The sequence below is a fragment of the Leptonychotes weddellii genome, chromosome 7 (genome assembly GCF_054177405.1).
Source record: "Leptonychotes weddellii isolate Sample4059 chromosome 7, ASM5417740v2, whole genome shotgun sequence".
In the NCBI taxonomy this organism is placed as follows: domain Eukaryota; kingdom Metazoa; phylum Chordata; class Mammalia; order Carnivora; family Phocidae; genus Leptonychotes; species Leptonychotes weddellii.
This window is the reverse complement of record NC_138375.1, coordinates 114,294,511-114,313,632: the sequence shown is the minus strand read 5'-3', so window position 1 is coordinate 114,313,632 and position 19,122 is coordinate 114,294,511. Positions and strand designations below refer to the sequence as shown.

At 50.5% G+C, this 19,122-nt stretch overlaps 1 protein-coding gene and 1 long non-coding RNA gene across 8 annotated transcripts in view; both read right to left on the bottom strand.

Annotated features, from left to right (window-relative positions):
• Positions 1-19,122, bottom strand: part of MACROH2A1 (macroH2A.1 histone) — a 67,401-nt gene that overhangs the window by 27,092 nt on the left and 21,187 nt on the right. For all 7 annotated transcript variants that reach the window (XM_081827031.1, XM_081827033.1, XM_081827036.1 and 4 more), the window contains exons 3-4: positions 7,811-7,917; positions 7,192-7,389 (exon numbers count right to left, since the gene is read on the bottom strand). In XM_081827031.1, coding sequence (XP_081683157.1) covers positions 7,192-7,389; positions 7,811-7,917 — 305 coding nt within the window. The remainder of the gene's footprint in view (positions 1-7,191; positions 7,390-7,810; positions 7,918-19,122) is intronic.
• LOC145722738 (uncharacterized) lies at positions 1,762-7,184 on the bottom strand. Its single transcript, XR_014147233.1, has 2 exons — positions 2,360-7,184; positions 1,762-2,314 (listed from the first exon to the last, which is right to left on the bottom strand). It is a non-coding gene; the product is annotated as an uncharacterized LOC145722738 (long non-coding RNA).

The following is a 19,122-nucleotide window of genomic DNA, read 5'->3' as shown; positions in this document are numbered from 1 at the left end:
AGCAGCTAGAATATAAAAGATCAGCCCTAGAACTCTACCAAATGGCAGGGGAGCTGCTGGAACTCTTTCCAGGTTAGAGGAACTGGTTAGTGCCATGGTTTACATTTCCCCCAAACTTTGGTAGCATAGGTGGATGGGAGCAGGGTCCCGGTGCCCAAAATCCAATATCCTTGATGAACATAGATAAAAAATCCTCAACAAAATATTAGCAAATTGCATTCAAGAACACATTAAAAAGATCATTTACCATGATCAAGTGGGATTTATTCTGGGGATGCAAGGATGGTTCAATATTTGCAAATCAAACAAGATGTACCACATCAACACAATGAAGGATAACTATTATATGATCGAGAGGATCAAAAGATGAAAAAAAAAAAAAAGCATGTGACAAAATTCAACATCCATTCATGATAGAAACTCTCAATAAAGTGGGTTTTGGGCGCCTGGGTGGCTCAGTTGGTTAAGTGACTGCCTTCGGCTCAGGTCATGATCCTGGAGTCCCGGGATCGAGTCCCACATCGGGCTCCCTGCTCAGCAGGGAGTCTGCTTCTCCCTCTGACCCTCCTCCCTCTCATGCTCTCTGTCTCTCATTCTCTCTCTCTCAAATAAAAATAAATAAATAAATAAATAAATAAAGTGGGTTTCATGAATAGCCATTCTTCCAAGGATGACATACAGTTGGCCAACAGACATGAAAAGATGCTAAACATCACTAATCATCAGGGAAATGCAAATCAAAACCACAATGAGTTATCACCTCACACCTACCAAACGGGTGAAATCAAAAGGACAAGAAGTAACAACTGCTGGCGAGGATGTGGAGAAAAATGAACCCTTGTGCACTGTTGGTGGGAATGTAAATTGGTGCAGCCCCTATGCAAAACAATATGGATGCTCCTCAAAAAATTAAAAATACAGTTACCATACGATCCAGTAATTCTACCACTTGTTATGTACCCAAAGAAAAGGAAAACACTAATTTGGAAAGATATAGGCACCCCTATTGTTTACTGCAGTATTATTTACAATACCCAAGACAGAGAAGCAACCAGGTGTCCATCAGTACATGAGTGCATAAAGAAGTGGCATATACATATATTATACACATGCAGAGACAATGGAATATTACTCAGTCATATAAAAGGATGACATCTTGCCATATGCAACAACACGGATGGACCTAGAGGATAGTATGCTAAGTGAAATAAGTCAGAGAAGACAAATATCGTATGGTATCACTTACATGTGCAATCTAAAAATCCAAAGAGATGAATAAAACAAAAAGCAGAAACAGCATCATAAATACAGAGAACATTAGGCTGCCAGAGGAGAGGTGGGCGGCGTGGTGGGCAAAATGGGTGAAGGGGCGTAGGAGGTACAGGCTTCTAGTTACAGACTAAGTCAAAAGGATAAAAGGTACAGCAGAGGGAATAAAATCAACGGTATTATAATAAGGCTGCACAAGGCCAGATGGTAGCTACCCTTGGGGTGAACACAGTGAACTATACAGAGAAGACAAATCGCTATGCTGTACGCCCTGAAACTAACATCGTAGGTCAACTATACTCTTTTTAAAAAACACTACAAAAAAAGATACAAACTTCCAGTTATGAGATAAAGAAGTACAGGGGATGTAATGCACAGCACCCCAACTATAGTTAACAATGCTGCATGGTGTATCTGAAAGTTATTAAGAGAGTAAATCCTAAGCGTTCTCATCACAAAGAAAAACAAACGCTTTTTTTGTATCTACGTGACACAATGAATATCATCTAAACTTACTGTGGTAACCATTTCATAACTGATGTAAGTCAAGTCCTTATGCTGTATACCTTAAATGTATGTAATGCTGTATGTCAAGCCTATCTCGAAAAAACTGGAAAACAGTGCTAGAGCGGATAGGAGATGGAAATTTTAAGCAGAGTATGTATCATGAATGCACAAATATATTCAAAGGAAGTCCAGAATGTGTTATTAAAAAAAAAAAAAGTTTTTAAGCTGTTGCCCCACTCGCCCTACAGCAGTCAGCAGTCAGCCCTCCATCTACAGAACAGAGAGAGGGGCCTCTGCCAAGGCAAGTAAGTGGTCCACGGTCACAGGACACACAAGGGACGTGATGTTTGGGCTCTGAAATTCTGCATTTGCTTTCTGGTTCTACTAGTGACGTAACCCAGAGCACACTGCTTAACTTCCCTCTGCCTTCGATTCCTTGGGGGGAAAATGAATCTAAGGTGGGAGATCTGCTAAACCAGTGGCCTTGAGAGAAAGCTGCCAAACCCTGTCGGTGTAGGACAAGCCATTCCTCCCGGTTCTCTCCAGTCTGGCTGAGTCTCTTCCGTGCAAGGTTCCCAGCCACGACAGGGTAGTTGAGGTGCGCTCAGATGCCTCGTGAGAGGTCACTACGTTCAAATCATAGTAACCGTTCCCCTAGGTTTTACATCAAGCCTATAGTCAGGGATTACTTCCCTTCCCAGTCTTACAGATTCAAATGCCATTTTCTTTTATGAAATGGTGACGGTAGCTGGTAGATTTTTTTCAGATCCTGGCAGGAGGGGAAAAAGCTAGCAAGCAATACTCTTTGTCCATCTCCAAAATGATTGACTTTGGGGAATTTAATATTGTTCTACAAATCCAAAAGCTCCCATGTATCGTACCTGCACCCAGCTTCTATTCAGTCAGAGTCAGAGGGAGACCTAGTTAAGAACAGGCAAGGCTGAGTGTCCAAAAAGCCTTATGTGAAATCATCAACCCACGATGACCTATGTCCAGTCTCTCTCACCCAGATGTCGGACCTGCTAGGAAGCTCAATAAAAGGCCAGCAAGATTTTGCAAGGATGGCAGCTTCTCACAAGAACCAATGTCTTTCTCGGGCATCCCTTACCCAAACATTCATCACTCAATTTTCAGTTTAAATATTTATCTCTCAAAAAAGAAACAGGTACTCTACCAAATTCATCGTGGGCTTCCTGCCAGGCAGTAGGAAGTAAGCATATCTTCATGCTTCAGGGGGTGATTTCCACATGGGGTGGAGTTCAGTTGGAGGGTTATGTGGGTTTATGTTTGAAAAGTCCTGGGTGAGACGGAATCACTATATTGTACACCTAAGACTAACAGAACGCAGTATGTTAACTAACTGGAATTAAAATGAAAAAACAAAGAAATCAGAAAAATCCTAGGTGAGAGAATTTTTTAATCCAGATTTTTGGCAAAAACGGTCTTCTTGGAGATCCCCCTAAAGATTATCCTATGGCTCTCAGCAAATATTCTGACAAGGGGTCTTAATCTGGACGATTTAAGCATAAATGGCTTCCTTCGAATCTTCAGTATTTTATGCATTTGAAAAGCTAATCTTAGATGAGTGGATAAATTGAATTCCACTTCTCCAGCTGCCAGAGGTGTGCGAGTTATAGAAACGTCGGGAACCTCACATCCAAGTCCTGTCGGGTTCTCTCTGGGAGGCGAAAGGCAGGCTGGTTGGTCCTCTGTCATGAGCGCTTTCCCACCAGTCACTTGAATGCCCGACACCTTACTCTCGAAGGCCTCTCCTCCAGTGTCACCTTACCAGAAAAGCCTCACCCGACCGCCTCTGTGAAGTAAGGCTGCCTCCGGCATCCCTGCTGTGCTTTTGTCACGGCACCCGCTTCCCCCACACCCCTTCTGTAATGGCTCTGCCCCCTCACTAGCCCAAAGTTCAGCGAGCACCCACGGAGGGCAAGGGCCTGCCTTCACTGCCGTACCCTCACTAGCAAGAGGAATGAGGAGCGCATGCAGATGCGATGGCTACTGACTGAATGCAGGCATCTTCTTTCAACAGCTTTGGTGTTAACTGTTAAAAGGAGGCGGCAGAGTTTGAAATCTCTGAACGGGATGAGATGCTCTGTACGTGAGCAACAGCCCTCAGAAATCTGTCTGCCACAGCAAGCTGCCGTTGGGGACTTTGTCCTACAGATCCATGAGCACGGACACCCACATACAGTTAGGGTTCCTGTGGCACCGTTGGTCGGAATGCTCAGAACAACCGCAAGTTCATTCGCAGAGAACTGGGTAAAACGGTTTTGCATACTCTCTAGGGCACCAGAACCACACCACGGAATTCTCAAGAGCCAGCTCTATGCTGAGAGGGGCAGAACAAGGGAGTCAGAACAGCAGTGAAGGTGTGTGCCAGGCACTGTCGTAAGGACTCAAGTGCCTTCTCTCCTAAGCCTCCCAAGCACCCTGTGTTCTGTCTCCATTTCACAGATGAGGAGACTGAGCTACCAGAGAAATGAAGTCACTTGCTAAGGTCACGCGGCCAGGAAATGGCAGAATTAGGTCACAAAGCCAAGTGAGCTGGAACCCTTCACCACTGTACCACACTGCCAAAACAGTGGGTAGCATCTTTTATATGTGTTTATATCTAAAGGCAGGGACGACGAGGAGGGCTTTATGGATCTCTCTGCTTTTCCACGCATAGACTTTCTGCAAGGTGCATAGACATTCATCACAGAGACTGCTCTGGGGAGGCAGGGGGTGCTGTGCAGAGAATTCTCACAGCATCCTCTTTTGTACCATCCCCACTCTTACACACATTACTGAGGCACGAACATGGTGCAAAGATTCAGTCATTGAAATGTGAGCCTGGAATGGACCCCATCATTTTATGGGAGGGGGTAAACTGAGGCACAGACTTGCCTGAGGCCACCCAAGTAGGCAGGAGGAGCCCCAAGGCACCAGCAGGGCCCCGGACTCCCAGCCCCAGTGGGTTCTGCTGCCTCCTCTCTCTGGGTCCACGATAGCTGACTCAGCTGTCACAACTGGAGACTTTCAAAACCTCCCAATTACATCGAATTGGGGGGAAAATTACGATTTGGAATTCAAGTGTTGACACTTGAAAAATACCAATTCCCTTTCACTCCGAGTGCTTTAGCATGTTAGTAAGGCTTTCTCCTCATGTCTCTGGAAAGGTTATTTTCAGAACATTCCACTTAAACCTGGAGATGCAGGTTCTCTGCTGTTTCTGGGAGCTGACACAACAATTTACATTAAACAAATGTTTTGAAAATTAGCTGTTCACGGTTCCAATTTCAGCTTCCCCCAGGGTTTAATGTTAGCCAAATACTGGTACAGTAAGCAGACAATGTGTTTTATTGTGTGGAAGAAAAACAGACCACCATAACAGACTTCCTGCTTTTGTAATCAAGGGGAAAGTTGAGTGTTTGAGTCATTATTGGCATATGGTTATTAGAAACAGTGAGTTCCAAATATAGCTACTAGAGCTACACACACACACACACACACACACACACACACACCCTTCATTTCCAGTCCAAAAAGAAAGAAACAGCATTTCTAGTGTTTGGTAAAGTGGGAAGGCCAAAAAGCCGTCAGACAATTACTACTAGGGGAAGATCAGGGGTGACAGGAGCAGGGTTCAGCCCAGGCTTGCCCGAGGCACACAGAGGGGCTGCTCCAATGTCAATAAGCAGCGGGTCTGCATGAACAAGGGCCACGCTCGGGCCACAGCTGGAGGAACACTAAGCCAAGCACCAAGGGCCCTGCTCTGTGGGCAGCCAGCTTCCTGGGGCCCGTGATCCAGAGATGATGGACCTGGCATCTTCATCTTCTAACATTCAGAAAGGCCCGCACAGGCACTTTCCCCCTGCTTTCCCTGTTGTCCTGCTCCTCCCCGCAAATGTAAATGTTGAAAGGAGAGAGAGAAACAGTTCAATCTGCTAATTTTATACTTGGCAGGAACGAGTAAGGGAGCATTCTGCAATATCCCCGCCTGGCCATGAGCCTCCCCCTAGGACTTGTGAGCTAGGTGGGGTGTAAGTAGCTGGAAGGAACTTCCAGGACACTCTTCAGTTACAGGGTTCTCTCTCAGAGAGCTGGGAGTGATTCTCAGCTAGGGAGTTGGGGCAGGGCGGTGGCCTGTGGGCAAGACGATTTCAGATTTTGTTGTATTCAGGGAAGCATTTGTTCACACCCAGCAGTGTGTACAAAAACTACAGTTTCTTCCACCTCAACTACCAAAGGCCGGCCAACAGTGTAGATAGGAAGTTGGGGGGCCGGAGGTCTGCTTGTGGACCGACTCCGGGTGGGGGGACATGCTGGGAGAGTGGACAGGAGTCGGGTGCAAGGGCAGTGCTCCTGCAGCCTGGCCTGGCAAGGTGTCCTCAACTGGGCAAAGGCTTTGGGTTCTGGTGGGAAGAATGTGCTGACACTGCATCTGACCCACAAGGCATCTCTAAGGAGCTACTTCTGAGGGTCTCACAAAATAGGCAGGTCACCTTCTGCCAGAGGTAATTTCCACCTAGTCTGGCTGAAGACCAGAAGGATCACACCTAAGGGGATGCCCCAGGGCAGGGGGGAGCAGGAGAGCTTAAGATTCCATTTTGTTAATGAGGAGCTCTCACTGCCCGGTCCCTGGCTGGTTGGCCCTGGAAGCTGTGACAAGAGCTCAGAGGCTGGGTCCAGTGAGGCAGGAACACAGAACACCTGTTCCAGTTGCTCTGGGGCCTCCCACCAATGCTCAGACAAGGGAGCGCAACCACCCGCAGGCCCAGACCTCCTGAGGATCGGGGCTGGGGATTAGCCGGCCTGCCCCACCCACAAAGACATTAGGTCACATTACTAAGAGCGATTCACTTGCCACAAAAAGATCGGCACCTGGGACCTCATCTCAGTCCAACCTGGGTCTGGCAGGAGCATCTGCATAATTCCTCTGTTTTCTTCCTTAACAAGGCAACCATTCTGAAGAGCTAACTGCCTGAACCATCCTTCCTCAAAGATGCTCAGAGAAGGACATGCAGGCATGGTAACATAGTGAGAGTTCTGAGAGCGTCGGGGGCAAGTAGGCAGCCAGCACCCTCAGGTAGGACTCGATGGCAGCCGCCCCAGCACAGGAAAGCTCCTGCACCACCCAGGTCCCTTCCCAGAGGTGTGAGCCTGGGCCTGGCAGGCCAGGAATGGGGTCCTTCCAGCCTGGGGCTATCCGCCCCAGCCTCCTCCCCACATTTCCCTTGCCTGCAGGAATCCAGTTTTTCGCTCAGATTCTGGCCACTGGAGCTGGGCTAGCCTCTCTGCAAGCAGCTCCCACACGTTCCTCCTTAGTCCTTGGATAAGCCCTCAGCAGGAGGGAGCCACTCATGACCTCACCGACCTGCACCTGCCCTGCCCCAACCCACATACCCCTGCCCAATCACGTACCTTGGATTTCCGGGCCCCTTTCTTGCCTCCTGCTTTCTTAGACACGGGCTTCTTCTGGGATGGAGACTTGGCCTTTTTGGCTGGGGGTGGCGTGATGATGGCTTCCAACTTCCCTTTGGATCCTCGTTTCTTTGCTAGCAACTCCGGGTGGATGTTTGGTAACACTCCCCCGCTGGCTATGGTGACTCCTTTTAGCAGCTTGCAGGAAAATCAAGGTAGCAGATGGTTAGCCTATCTACCCTGTCTCTGACCTTCAAGAAGTCTGCCCTGCCCATTCACATTCTTGCTTTGCTTGGTTGAGCTCCTTCCTCCACGGCATCTCCAAGGATGCGGACAGGACTCAGGCTCAGTATACAGGGAGCAGGTCCTCAGAGTCCCTCACTCCAGTGAAACTTCACTATCTTTCCTCCAGGGAGGGCCAAATACCTTGTTTCATTCCCTCCTGTCCCCAAATAAAGCCTTGAGGAAAAACTGGCATGGGGGTCAGAGAAGCTGCTAATAATCCAAAACGCAGTGCACACCTCTGACAGACAGCCAAATGCCAACCCCCCTGTGTCTCTTGGGCAGCAGGACTGCCCGCCCAAGCGTCTGGCAGGGGAGGGAGAAGAGTGCCCCATACCTGATTCAGCTCCTCGTCGTTGGCCACAGCCAGCAGGATGTGCCGGGGCGTGACCCGTCCCTTCTTGTTGTCTCTTGCTGCATTGCCCGCCAGTTCCAGAATCTCAGCTGCGGGGAGCAGAGTGGGAGAGCATCTGGTCAGGTGAGAGCGTCAGAGGATCTCAGGAACCCCCCCAGGCCCCACATTCATGGCCCTGGGCACGGGCAGCAGCCTCAGGAAGCAGCTACCCCGAGGCATGAAGCTGCAGGTGCTCTGCCCCGCCACACTTTGAGCTGAGTCGCACAGGTGTTGAATGGGACCAGGAGGCCCCTCTGCTCCATCCCCTTTGTTTTGGAGATGCAAACATGGAGGTCCCCCAGTAAGAAGTGGTGGAGCGCACACATGACCCTGTTTCCCACAACGGGCTGCCTGCAGTCAGTCCTCCACACGCCACCAGGACCAACCCTGCAGAGCCAGCAGTGCGGCCCAGACAGTGAGCCATGCATCCTGAGCAGTGGGTCATGCCTGCGTTTCTGGGACGGCAGGGGCTTGGCCAATCTCTGTTGACAAAAGCAACAACGAACACCTAGACATTCAGACTCAAAACTAAAAGCCTATGACGGGATTCCACCAAGTCAACATCCTAAATCATAAAGAGAAAGAGGTAGGATGCAGTAGAACAGGCTGAAGAGGCCTAACAACCAAACACAACGTATCAAACCTATCAATGCTTGATGAGATACTGATTACAAAAAAAAAAAAGAAAAGCAAAGCGAGCTATAAAAGTCATTCTGGACAAAACTGAGATCTGAACATAGACTGGCTATTAGATACTAAAGGATTATTAATTTTCTTGGGTGTGACCATAATGTCACTACTCTGTAGAGAACCCTGTTTACAGGAGATACATGCCTAAATACTAGGTGGTGGAGGATCTTGACATCTGCAATTTACTCTCAAATAATTGCAACAAACTCCACAGAGTAATGCCAATGCGGTGATATGTTAAGTGCTATTAAATCTAGGGGTGCGATGTGAGTGTCCCTCATTCAGCATTCTGTATGCTTGACACTGTAGAACTTTCTAAGATTTTATGTGAGAGAGAGAGCACACACAAGCAGGGGAGGGGCAGAGGGAGAAGGAGAAGCAGACTCCCCGCTGAGCAGGGAGCCTGATGCAGGACTCGATCCCAGGACCCTGGGATCATGACCTGAGCCGAAGGCAGACGCTTAACCAACAGAGCCACCCAGGTGCCCCAACACTGTAAAACATTTTAAAAACTAGAACCATGAGAGACTATGGACTCTGAGAAACAAACTGAGGGTTTTGGTGGGGGGCTGTTTAGCCCGGTGATGGGTATTAAGGAGGGCACATACTGCATGGAGCACTGGGTGTTATACGTAAACAATGGATCGTGGAACACTACATCAAAAACTAATGATGTATTGTATGATAACATAACATAATAAAATTAAAAAAAAAAAACTAGACAGCTAGGAGCCCAGGCCCTAGTTGGTGCTCGGGTTCATTTGCCCGGCCTTCAGGGCAGGCCCTCACGGGACAGGACAACGGCTCTTCCACAGCACCAAAGATGGGCCGAAATAGCAAGTGCCCTTTGGCAAGAGAGTTTTTCCTCCTCCGCAGCATAGTTCTCTTGGGAAATGTCGACATCAACCTTTCCTCATTTTTCTTTACCCAGATTGTCCTAGAACGTATCTTACACTCCCCTCCCCACGTCTGCAATTCTGCCCGCACCACCGCCCTGCCTAGGACCACTCCCCTGGGGGCCGGGCTCAGGCCTGACCTCCTCCTGGTACTGAAGAATTCCTTGTATTCCGGGTTATGTTGTCAGTACTAAAGATCTCCAGCAAAGTTAGAACTCAGAATCATTATAAAGTAAGTAGGGAACAGATCCCGTATTTAAAGCTGACAGGATTGCACGATACACATGAAGGAGCGCTAGCGGCTGGATCCGATGCAGTAACGACGGCGTAGAGCGCTATAAAACTGCTTAGCTCCTCACGCAAACCCTCCCAGTGGCAGTGGTGGGAAACCAGCCACACCTGCCACAGGTTTCCACTAGGAACCCCAGGCAGGAATTCGGTGACTCAGCAATCACATCACTGATGATACTCCGCCCCCGGAGGCACCATGAGGCCCGTGCCTACGTGGCGCTCCCAGGCCAGAGTCCCTCACCTTGTTTCCCATTTGAGAATCACTAGAGGGAGGCCCTGTGAGGACAGGATGAGAACCAGTACATTTCCCACCCTTAACCGTAATCTCAGCAGGACTGTTCCCCCTGCAGCCTGAGTGCAGATGGAGGGGGGAGATGGCCCACCTGCCAGTTCCACTGAAGCCTCCCTGTAAGTGACGGTGGCAGTGTGCTCCACTGTCCAGCGGAGACGGACCGGTCTTGGCCAAGCAGGAAAGGGTGCCTGGGATATGCCCAAGTGACCTGGAGCACCAGGTGCCATGATGCAGAAATGGGCCCAGCCTGGGCTTATTCCTCCTGCACTCCCGGAGGATGCACCACACCTGCAACACTGTGGTCCTGCCCATGGCTGGGGAGGGAGCCACAGTAGGAGCCTCACCTGATGCGAGCACAGCCTCGAGGGGTAAAGGCAGAGAAGGGAGCTAGCCATAGCAGTTCTCAGGGGGCCCAAGTGGCCAGGGAGGAGCAGCTGGTACCACAGAGTTGTAGCCATCTGCCATTCCTCCTGGCCTCCACTATCCCCTCATCTCCTCACCATCCCCTGCCTTCTGGGGCCACAGGGAAACATGGGCCAAACAGTATCTGCAGAGCCAGAATGTACAGAAGGAGTCTGGTGGATTACCACCTTTTCCCAGTAACGCGCTAAGAATGCTCTACCTGGCCTTCATTAGACGGAGACCCACAAGGGTGCCCTAAGCCCACCCCTCTGGCACGCCCATGTGAAACTATGGCTTCTCAGGCAAGTGGACATGGCTTGTTTCCTCTTCCTGCCCGGAGTGGTAGTGAAAGGCTCTCTCCCAGAGAAGGTACATGGCCACTGTGGGGAGAGGCTGTGGTCTTATTTTAGGCACTGCTCCTTTAACTTGTTCTGTGCGCAGGTGAGCATAGTGATGGACGCAAAGACCCGGGGGGAGGGGAGGGTTCGCCACAACTCAGTGGCCTTGGGCCGCTCATTTGGGTGGGACACAGACGGCATGTGACACAAGGATATAAAGCACAGGAGTGACCTATGAGTAGCACACATGGCTCAGAAATCTGGAGATCAATTCTCCAACAATCCGCCTCACTTCCCCGACCACCTGCCCAGCCCCCAGGCTCTTCCTCTGTGGCTGAAACCTCAACGGCCAGAGTGTCTCCACTTGGGAACTCTCAAGGAGTGTGCTCACCTACTGCTAACTGGGCCTGGATCCACCTGGGAGTGACCCTGAGGGGTCGGTGTGTCAGGTGGGATGAGGAGCGTTGCAGCTCCTCGGAAAGAGCTGGGCGGCGGGGGGGGTCTCATTCCTCTGCCTTCTTCACCGAGGAGCAGGAAAATCCACGACTCCTCTCTTGCTGCAAACCCCAGCTCGCCTTCCATCTGCACATGCCCAGAGGACCGGCCCTCCCGCCCTCTACCGCCCAAGGGTGGGCCCTCAGCTCCGCCTGTGGGGGCGGAGGGGGTGTCAGTGGGGCTAACAAAGAGGGGCACACACCCACACTGCAGTGAGGTGAGCAAGAGCCTGATCTTCTGTTTACTGCTGCGTGTTTTCCAGAGCGTAGTTACCATAGCAACTCCTTTGTCCAGGGACACATGCGGGACAGAGCACCTCAGAGGCGCACCTTTTACGAGAAGCACGTTCCACGCCCGGCCGTCCAGGACACATCTGGTGGCAGGGAGCTGGGGCGCTAGAAGCAGCCCAGAAAGATGGAGGCTGCATCTGACAGTGAACAAAGGCAGGAACCCAGAGCACCAGCTCAGCCCTCGCCAAGTCTTCATGAGTGCCCACCCTCTCGTCCTCAGGCCCGTTTCGGCATCAGCCATCACAAGGGGCTTTCCTGGCCGGGAGAGGGCTGCCTGCTGCCGGGGGAGAGGGGAGGTGGGCGACATCAGCTGCTCGGCAGGACAGAACAGTTCCCCTCGGCTCTGCACGGGGAGAGGGTGCTGGCTGTGAGGAACGGGGGCAGGGCACAGCTCCCCCCCCCCCAAGGAATTTCCTCGTTCACTTCCCTTCCTAGTAACTGATCCTCACCTCTGCGAACGACGGCAGGGTCATGGAAGCCCCAGGCTCAGGGCTGTACACGGTTCCTGCCACCGCCCTGCCCCACACACCCGGTGGGAAGGGCCCACAGGGCCACAAGCAAGGGGGCAGCTCCCTGGGGACGCCAGAGCCGGCTTCAGCTCTGCCTCCACTTGCATAGAACCCATGCCTTCCCACACCTGATTCATCTTGAATTTTGGAAGGTTTTATGCATCTCTTAACACCTGCCTGGATTAAGGGAAAAGGATTCTGGGAAAGAGAATCGGGAAAGCACCACATCTACAGGCGCAAGTCCTTTTCACGGTTTCTAGAGCTCAGTGCTTGGTTGGATCCTCCCTTGGAGGGAGCTTTCAGGAGCCACAGCCCTAGGGGCTACAACCAAAACAAATGGAATCTGCAAGAAACCACAGGAGGAAACTGGGCAAGAGCGGTTAGGAAGAGAAGAAACAGACCCCTCACCAGGTTCTCTACCGGCCCAAGCCAAGTCTTCCTGGCCAGCAACAGGAATAGTTTTGTTACCAATGACCAGCAGTGGACAGGTTTGGGGCCCAGAGCACCTGGGGTCAGCTCTGGAGGGGACTGTAAGTGTGGGAAGGTTCCCAATGATAAACGTTGCACAGGGACAAACTGAATGATGAGCAACACCGGCCAGCTTATGAGCTATTTCTTTTAAGATCTTTTTTAAGATCTAACTTGCAAAACACCCAAATGTCTCTGGTTCCCACTCCTGGCCAGGGCCGGTCCGGCAAGTAGTGAGCCACTGGATCCATTATCTGTAGTGACCGGGGCCAGCGAGGCGACCTTATTCTCTCTGAGCAGCAAGCACTACCGAGACACCCCTGGGCCCACCATTCCCCAGCCCCACGGAGCAGGATTGCTTGAAGGCCGCTTGACAAAATTCCCACAGCCGTGAATAATGGCATTATTTGGAAGCCTTTTCAGCTACAGACCAGCTGTCTGAAAGTGAATACCTTTGACAGGTCTCCTTTCCAAGTTCACCCAGAGACCAGAGGCTTAGAGTCTCCCTCCCCCCAACCCCAAACATCTTGAACTGAACCGTATCTGTTGTATGGAAGCATTCCGTCTATCTTCCTTGAGGGAGATGAAGTCATGGCTTACAGAATTAGACGCCTAACAGCTAACAGGTGACGTTCGGAGGCTGCGCCAGGCTCTAAACACAAACCTTGCAAAGGCAAGAGTCGGGGGGCTTCTCTGGATCTGTTTGAAGCATCTCGGCTAACAAAAGAAAGATTGAAAATAACAACCAGAAATCAAAGGAAAGCAAATGTTCACGTAATCCCAAGGAGAAAACAGATACTTGCTACAAAGCCAACAACGTGACGAGCAAACTGTTTATTGTATTTCTTTCAATGCATCGGGCTTCCATCAGCAGTTCACGGAGTTCAGAACTGTTTTACACGGTTCTGGAAAGCCTTAACCCAATCAACCCTAATCGGAGAGTGATTGCTCAGAGTTTCCTGCATCCTAACTGTGCCGCACTTTCCTCCAGTTCCCCCCGGGGGGCCCAGAATCCACTGGCCCACATCTCACCTTTTCAGGAGATGAGCAGCAGAGTCTGAAACCTGCCGAACTGTCAACCCGAGGCTCCGGGGCCTCACTCATGGGCCACAGCAAAGCTCTCCAGTCGGCCTGTCCTGGGCCTCAGAGGAACCAGGGATTCCAAAGAGAATCAGAAGGTAGCATTTGTGTGTGTGTGTGTGCGCGTGCAGGATACAAGGTATTTTGTAACAATAAGCCATTCTGTTGCTTTTCTGCAGATGTTCCGAGTCTGACACACACTTGTCCCTTGCTGTTAAGCCCACGTTACAGATCCCTAAGAACCCATGAGCATCTGGTCCAGTCTCCCACCTTCCCCACGTCTCGCAGTAAGACAGAAACGCGGCTTAATTTGGGGGTTTCTAAAGTAGGCTGTTTATCTGATTTCAAAGTAAAAAGTAATTCTGCATTATACACATTAACAAAAAAGAGGATTCTTGACCAACACTACGTTCCTCTTACCCACCAACCCAGCCCAGGGCGCGAGTCCCTTCCCTTTCTGCAAAGCCTTCCCGTGTCTTCCCCTAAGTCTCCAGCGCTTCTGCATCAGCTTACCTCCTCGGTCTGTCTTCAGTTGGGGGTTGGGGGGTTGGGGGGTGGGGGGGCAGCCACCAAGGGCGCCGTGGCAGACCCGGGGTCTGCTGTCAGACAGCCCGGGCATGAATCCCAGCCTGCACTTCGCTGTAGACGCGCCAATACACACCTGAGGTGTGCTTTCCCTTTCTATGGAAGGAGGAGGATCATGAGTTTGCAAGTTACATGCTTACCACGGTTGGTAGGTGTCTGCTACTGTTTCGGAGGCTACAGCCACACACTTCATCTCTTACAAAGTACAGCAGGCTCGATTTCTAGGGGAAGAAAACTATCCTTTCTTTTCCTCCGGTTCCTCTATCAAAATAATGGGCTGGCTAAGTGGATAGACGCTCTCACGTGTGTGAGAGCCAGGGGGCGGAGAAAAGCAGTACAGAAAACCTGGTGTTTCCTCCCCGACAGTTTACTCTTTGCTGTTACACTTAACAGTTTACATATGTTTGAAAAATGCACTTGAACCCGATTAACCTTGGGGCTGCCAGACTTACCTTGATAGAATGCAGCACCCGGGGCGGCCCCACAGGCGGTCTCTGCCTCGGGATGGGGTCTGGGGCTTTTGTCTGACCCCCACAGGGCGTGTGCCAGGGCAGGGGCAGAACTGAAGCCAGCTGCTGAGCCAGCGCGAGCCAAGGCCCAGGAAGGAAGGGGGAAGGACGCCGTGCCTGGGGCAGGCCCAGAGAAACCTGCTCTCACCCAGGGCCTGGCTGACAGCTGAGCAGGGCCCTCTGCCCTGCCACGCACTCCCTTTCGAGGACTGAGTTAATTCACAAGGAAATGGATAATATGTGTGTTTGTTTGGATATGGAAAATCACAGCCATTTGCTCTTAATTCATTGCGGGAAGGGATGAACATTCAGAGAGGTCTGCTGAAATGAAATGATTTGAAGAGTGTAATGTAAAGAGGAAACTCATTTAAAGAGCCCTGACACGATGCCATTTCCCAGATGGACTTTTAAAGAGGAAAACAAGGAGAAAGGTGCATATGGCGGGCTGCCCTGTGTCCTGGGGCAGAGGCGACGCCTGTCCTCCACACTCACGTGAGATGGGGCGCCCTGGGGCCTCCTCTGAGTGGAATCGGGGACTCCATCGGAGGGGGACACTTTACCCTCTTTGGTGCTGTTTACCTTGTGCACAATTTAGCTTTTCAAAATGTAAGAAATGAAAACGCAGTGTAAACGAGAAGAGGCAATTAGGGTATACGCCCTCATCTTCGAGACCCCGTATCACCCTCCTGCCCTGACATCTGTCCCCACCTGCCTAATCCTGCTTCTCACAAGAGTTCTGAGCATGTGGACTTTTTAGGTTCTTTCCATGACTGTTTTTAGAGCAGTATGAGTGTGCCATAGCAGAGGAGGCTCTGGCCCTGTGTGCTCAAATGGATTCCTGAGGCTGAGGGCCACGAGTCGGATGCAAGCTGTGTCACCCAGGATTCTAGCCCCTTTCCTAGGTGGGGGGGCGGGGGGGGGGAGATGAAGGGACATCGGGCAAAAGCTCCTGACCCTCCAGTCCACCCTCAGTGCCACTGAGCCATAAAATCTCCTCATGGCGGACAGGGCACTACCCTCCCCCCTCCAAGGACTCCAAGGACCCCCTCTTTCCCCCAGAACCTCCCTTGTCCTGCTGCTGATAGCCAGCACCCCCGACACTGACCAGACTGCCCTTCTCTCTAGCCCAGCACATGTCACACCAACGGCCACCAGCCCTCTTGTACTCAAACCCATCTCCTTCCTGTCAGTGACTCCTTGTCCCTCCAGGCCCATCCCTGCAGGACCCCTGTCCCCTCTGCCCAGGCCAGACCCCAAGACCGTCTCCAGCCCTTGCACATCACCTGCAACTGCTCAGGGCCTGCCCCTCTCAGGAGGCTTTGCCTCCTCAGCCAAGCTGGGCTCCACTGAGGACCCGAGCCAGCCTTCTAGGACTGGGCACATACCATCCTCCTGCAGTGTCCACTGGAGACACAGGAGATGCAAAGTGGACCTAGGATCCCTGAGCACCGCCCCCACCCTCCAGCTCTCCTGGTAACTGCTAAGGTCTGCGCTCCTGAGGAGAGCCTGCAGGGGGCGCTCTTCTCAAGATGGTTTACTATGCGAGTGGCCTTGCAGAGGTTACTTTGACTCTAAGCCCCAGTTTCCTTCTGGGGCTTAAAATAGGCAGTTTGAGGATTCCATGAGTTACCAAATGTAAAGCACATAGTAAGTGCTCACTAATAAGGCAGATGTTCCATTACTTATTACCGGTCTGCCTCTGCCTAGTACTCAAAGGACTGGCCCCCATGCCCCCAAAACTTACATAACCAGAGGCCACAATCTCCACCTGGAATAGGGACCGCCAGGGCCTGGGGTGGAGGTGGAAGGGCAGGGAAACCGATGCTGCTCAAGGTAAATGTCCTCATTTTCTGATGCTGACTTTCAGCAGTCAATCCCCAGGATTTACAGAAGCAGCACATAAATGTTTACCAAAGACTACCTCAGTTACCAATTACCACAAGGAGCATCCATCAGGATAGCCATGGCAAGGGAAGCCTGCGATTAGCCTTTTCCAGAGGCCCTGGATTCCCACACAGTTCCCACCATCCTGCAGACAAGGCATGTAAGCTCTGGCAGAACAAGAGCCTCCTTATAATGCGGACGACATTTCTAAATGTCTTCTGTAAAGGCCACTCTACACATGTTTCCCTGTGTACACGGGAATGACAGCCATCCCGCCGGAGGACCCGTCAGCATCGGGCACCACCACAGGCCTCTGAAGTACCAGGTAGCACATGCCTCTTGGCCACCAGACGAAAGGCACTTGCCTAAAAAGGAAGGTGGGATGTGAAGTGAAGGAGGAAAGACATCAAGGAAGGGGAGGTGGGAGCCAGGGTCAGAGCTGCAGGCGGGCTGAGCAGCCTGGCAAGTCCAAGGCGAGGCCGTGTTATCTTCTCAGCAACCAGCACGGGAGGGGGCGGTGGGGAGAGACGGGGAGATAGGGGGAGGCTGACTGTGGCTAATACCCTTTGCGTCTGACTTCTTGCTACGACATATTTATAGCTCTGAGGTGTGGCTTTTTGCTTTCACCATGTTTTATTCTGGGTTGACTAGACATAGATGCCTTCAGGCAGGCAAAGAAAGCAACAGGACTAGAAATATGTTTTATTAGTTGATATCTTTCTGTTAAAATATCAGCAAGAGAAGATATTTGTAGAATTCTCATCTGTTCCTTCTCCTCTCAGTAGGTAAGTAGTTCTTTAAAACCATTCTTGCTGGTCATCCACAGACAGACCCTGGGGCACAGCTCACACCCCTCCTGGGATCCTGCGATTTAAACCAGGTGGGCAGCTCCTGGCTTCCTCTGCTTTTCAAGGTATAGCTGACACATCCTCAGTGGCCTTGGTGACAGAGGTGAGAGAGCAGTCCTTGGTAGAGTTCCCACGCCTTCCTGTTTGCCGCCCACACGCGCCCTGCTGCTTTCCTTTCCTCGGACGGGTCTGGCCATGCCCGGTGTCATTAACATAAGCCTAATTCTGCTTCATTGAAAAATCCAGGGGTCTAGGTCAGCTCCCATCTCATCAATGTCCTGGCCGCATCTGACATTACCAACATTCCGTCCTCCTGAAATTCATCACCCTCTAACTAGTCTTCTGATCCTTCAGTGAAAAACCATTTACGAAGCAGCTGCACAGTGTTAGCCCTAGTGCTGGTAGCTGAGTTCACGGTGATGAGGGAGAAGTGGGGAAGGCACGTTCCCAGCCCTGGGGTCGTGAATATGGCCTCCGATAGGTCTGACCCATCACAGGCACTCACTACAAATCTGTTGAAATGAACACTGATTCTTTCGACCCTCAGCGTGGCACCTTGCACCTGGCCAGAGCCTGGTAACTCTTTCACAAATAGGTCATTACAGATGGATCACTAAACGAGTAAACCAAGCCCTGAAGCATTCAGACTGTGATTGAGGATGGAAGTGCAGGCACATTCTCCAAGGTACTGGCCTGGTTTCACGTATTAGCCAACGCTCAGGCCCCATGGCAGGCAATGTGAACTATAAAGCAGTCATCCCAGGGGAAGGCAGCCCCCTGAGGGCCCAGAGTCCAGGCAAGCCTCCCCTCACAGTCTCAAGTCAGGTCTTAGGGTTGGCAGAGAGGGCTGGGGGTTCTGGGGAGATGTTCGGGCCAGATCAACAACCCTCAGATTCTCTCAACTAAGATTCGGGCTCAAATATAAATGTCAGTCTCTGCATATCACATGTACCCATTATCCTGATTCATTATTTCTTGGCATTTCATTTTTAAGATTTATTTTGAAATGAAAAGGGAGAACAAAAATATCTTTAGAAAGATATAGAACATACATAAGAAACTAATAACACTGTCTCCTGGGAGGAGAACTGGGTAGGAAAAGGAGCAGGAAGGGAAATGCAGGTCTTACTGTATGTCCTGTGGGGAGATGTGGGTTTTGCCAGTGGTATATATCACTTATTAAAGAAAATAAAGACAATGAAAGACCCACAAGATATGAGAAATATAAAGTATGTAACTAGGCAGACCAATGAAACAGAAAGTCCAAAAATCCTAAGTATATCTAGAAATTTCATGTATGGTAAAGGTAGCATCTCAGATCACCAGGAAAAAGATGGGATATTCAACTGATTGTGTTAACTGGGTAACCATCTGGAACAAAAGTAAGTGAATCCCTATCTCACACTATATATCAGGATTAATGTCAAATGGATCAAACTAAAAATGTAAAAAATTTAAACCATAAAAATACTAAGCAAAAGCATGAGGGAATTCCTTTGTAATCTCCGAGAGAAGTAGACTTTCTGAACGATGATTCAAAATCTGGCAGAAATAGATGATAAAAGACTGCCATTATTAGGATTATTCAGATAAACTTGCTAATTATTCCATAATGTATATGGATATCAAATCATCAGGTTGTACATTTTTAATATATACAATTATATGTCATTTATTC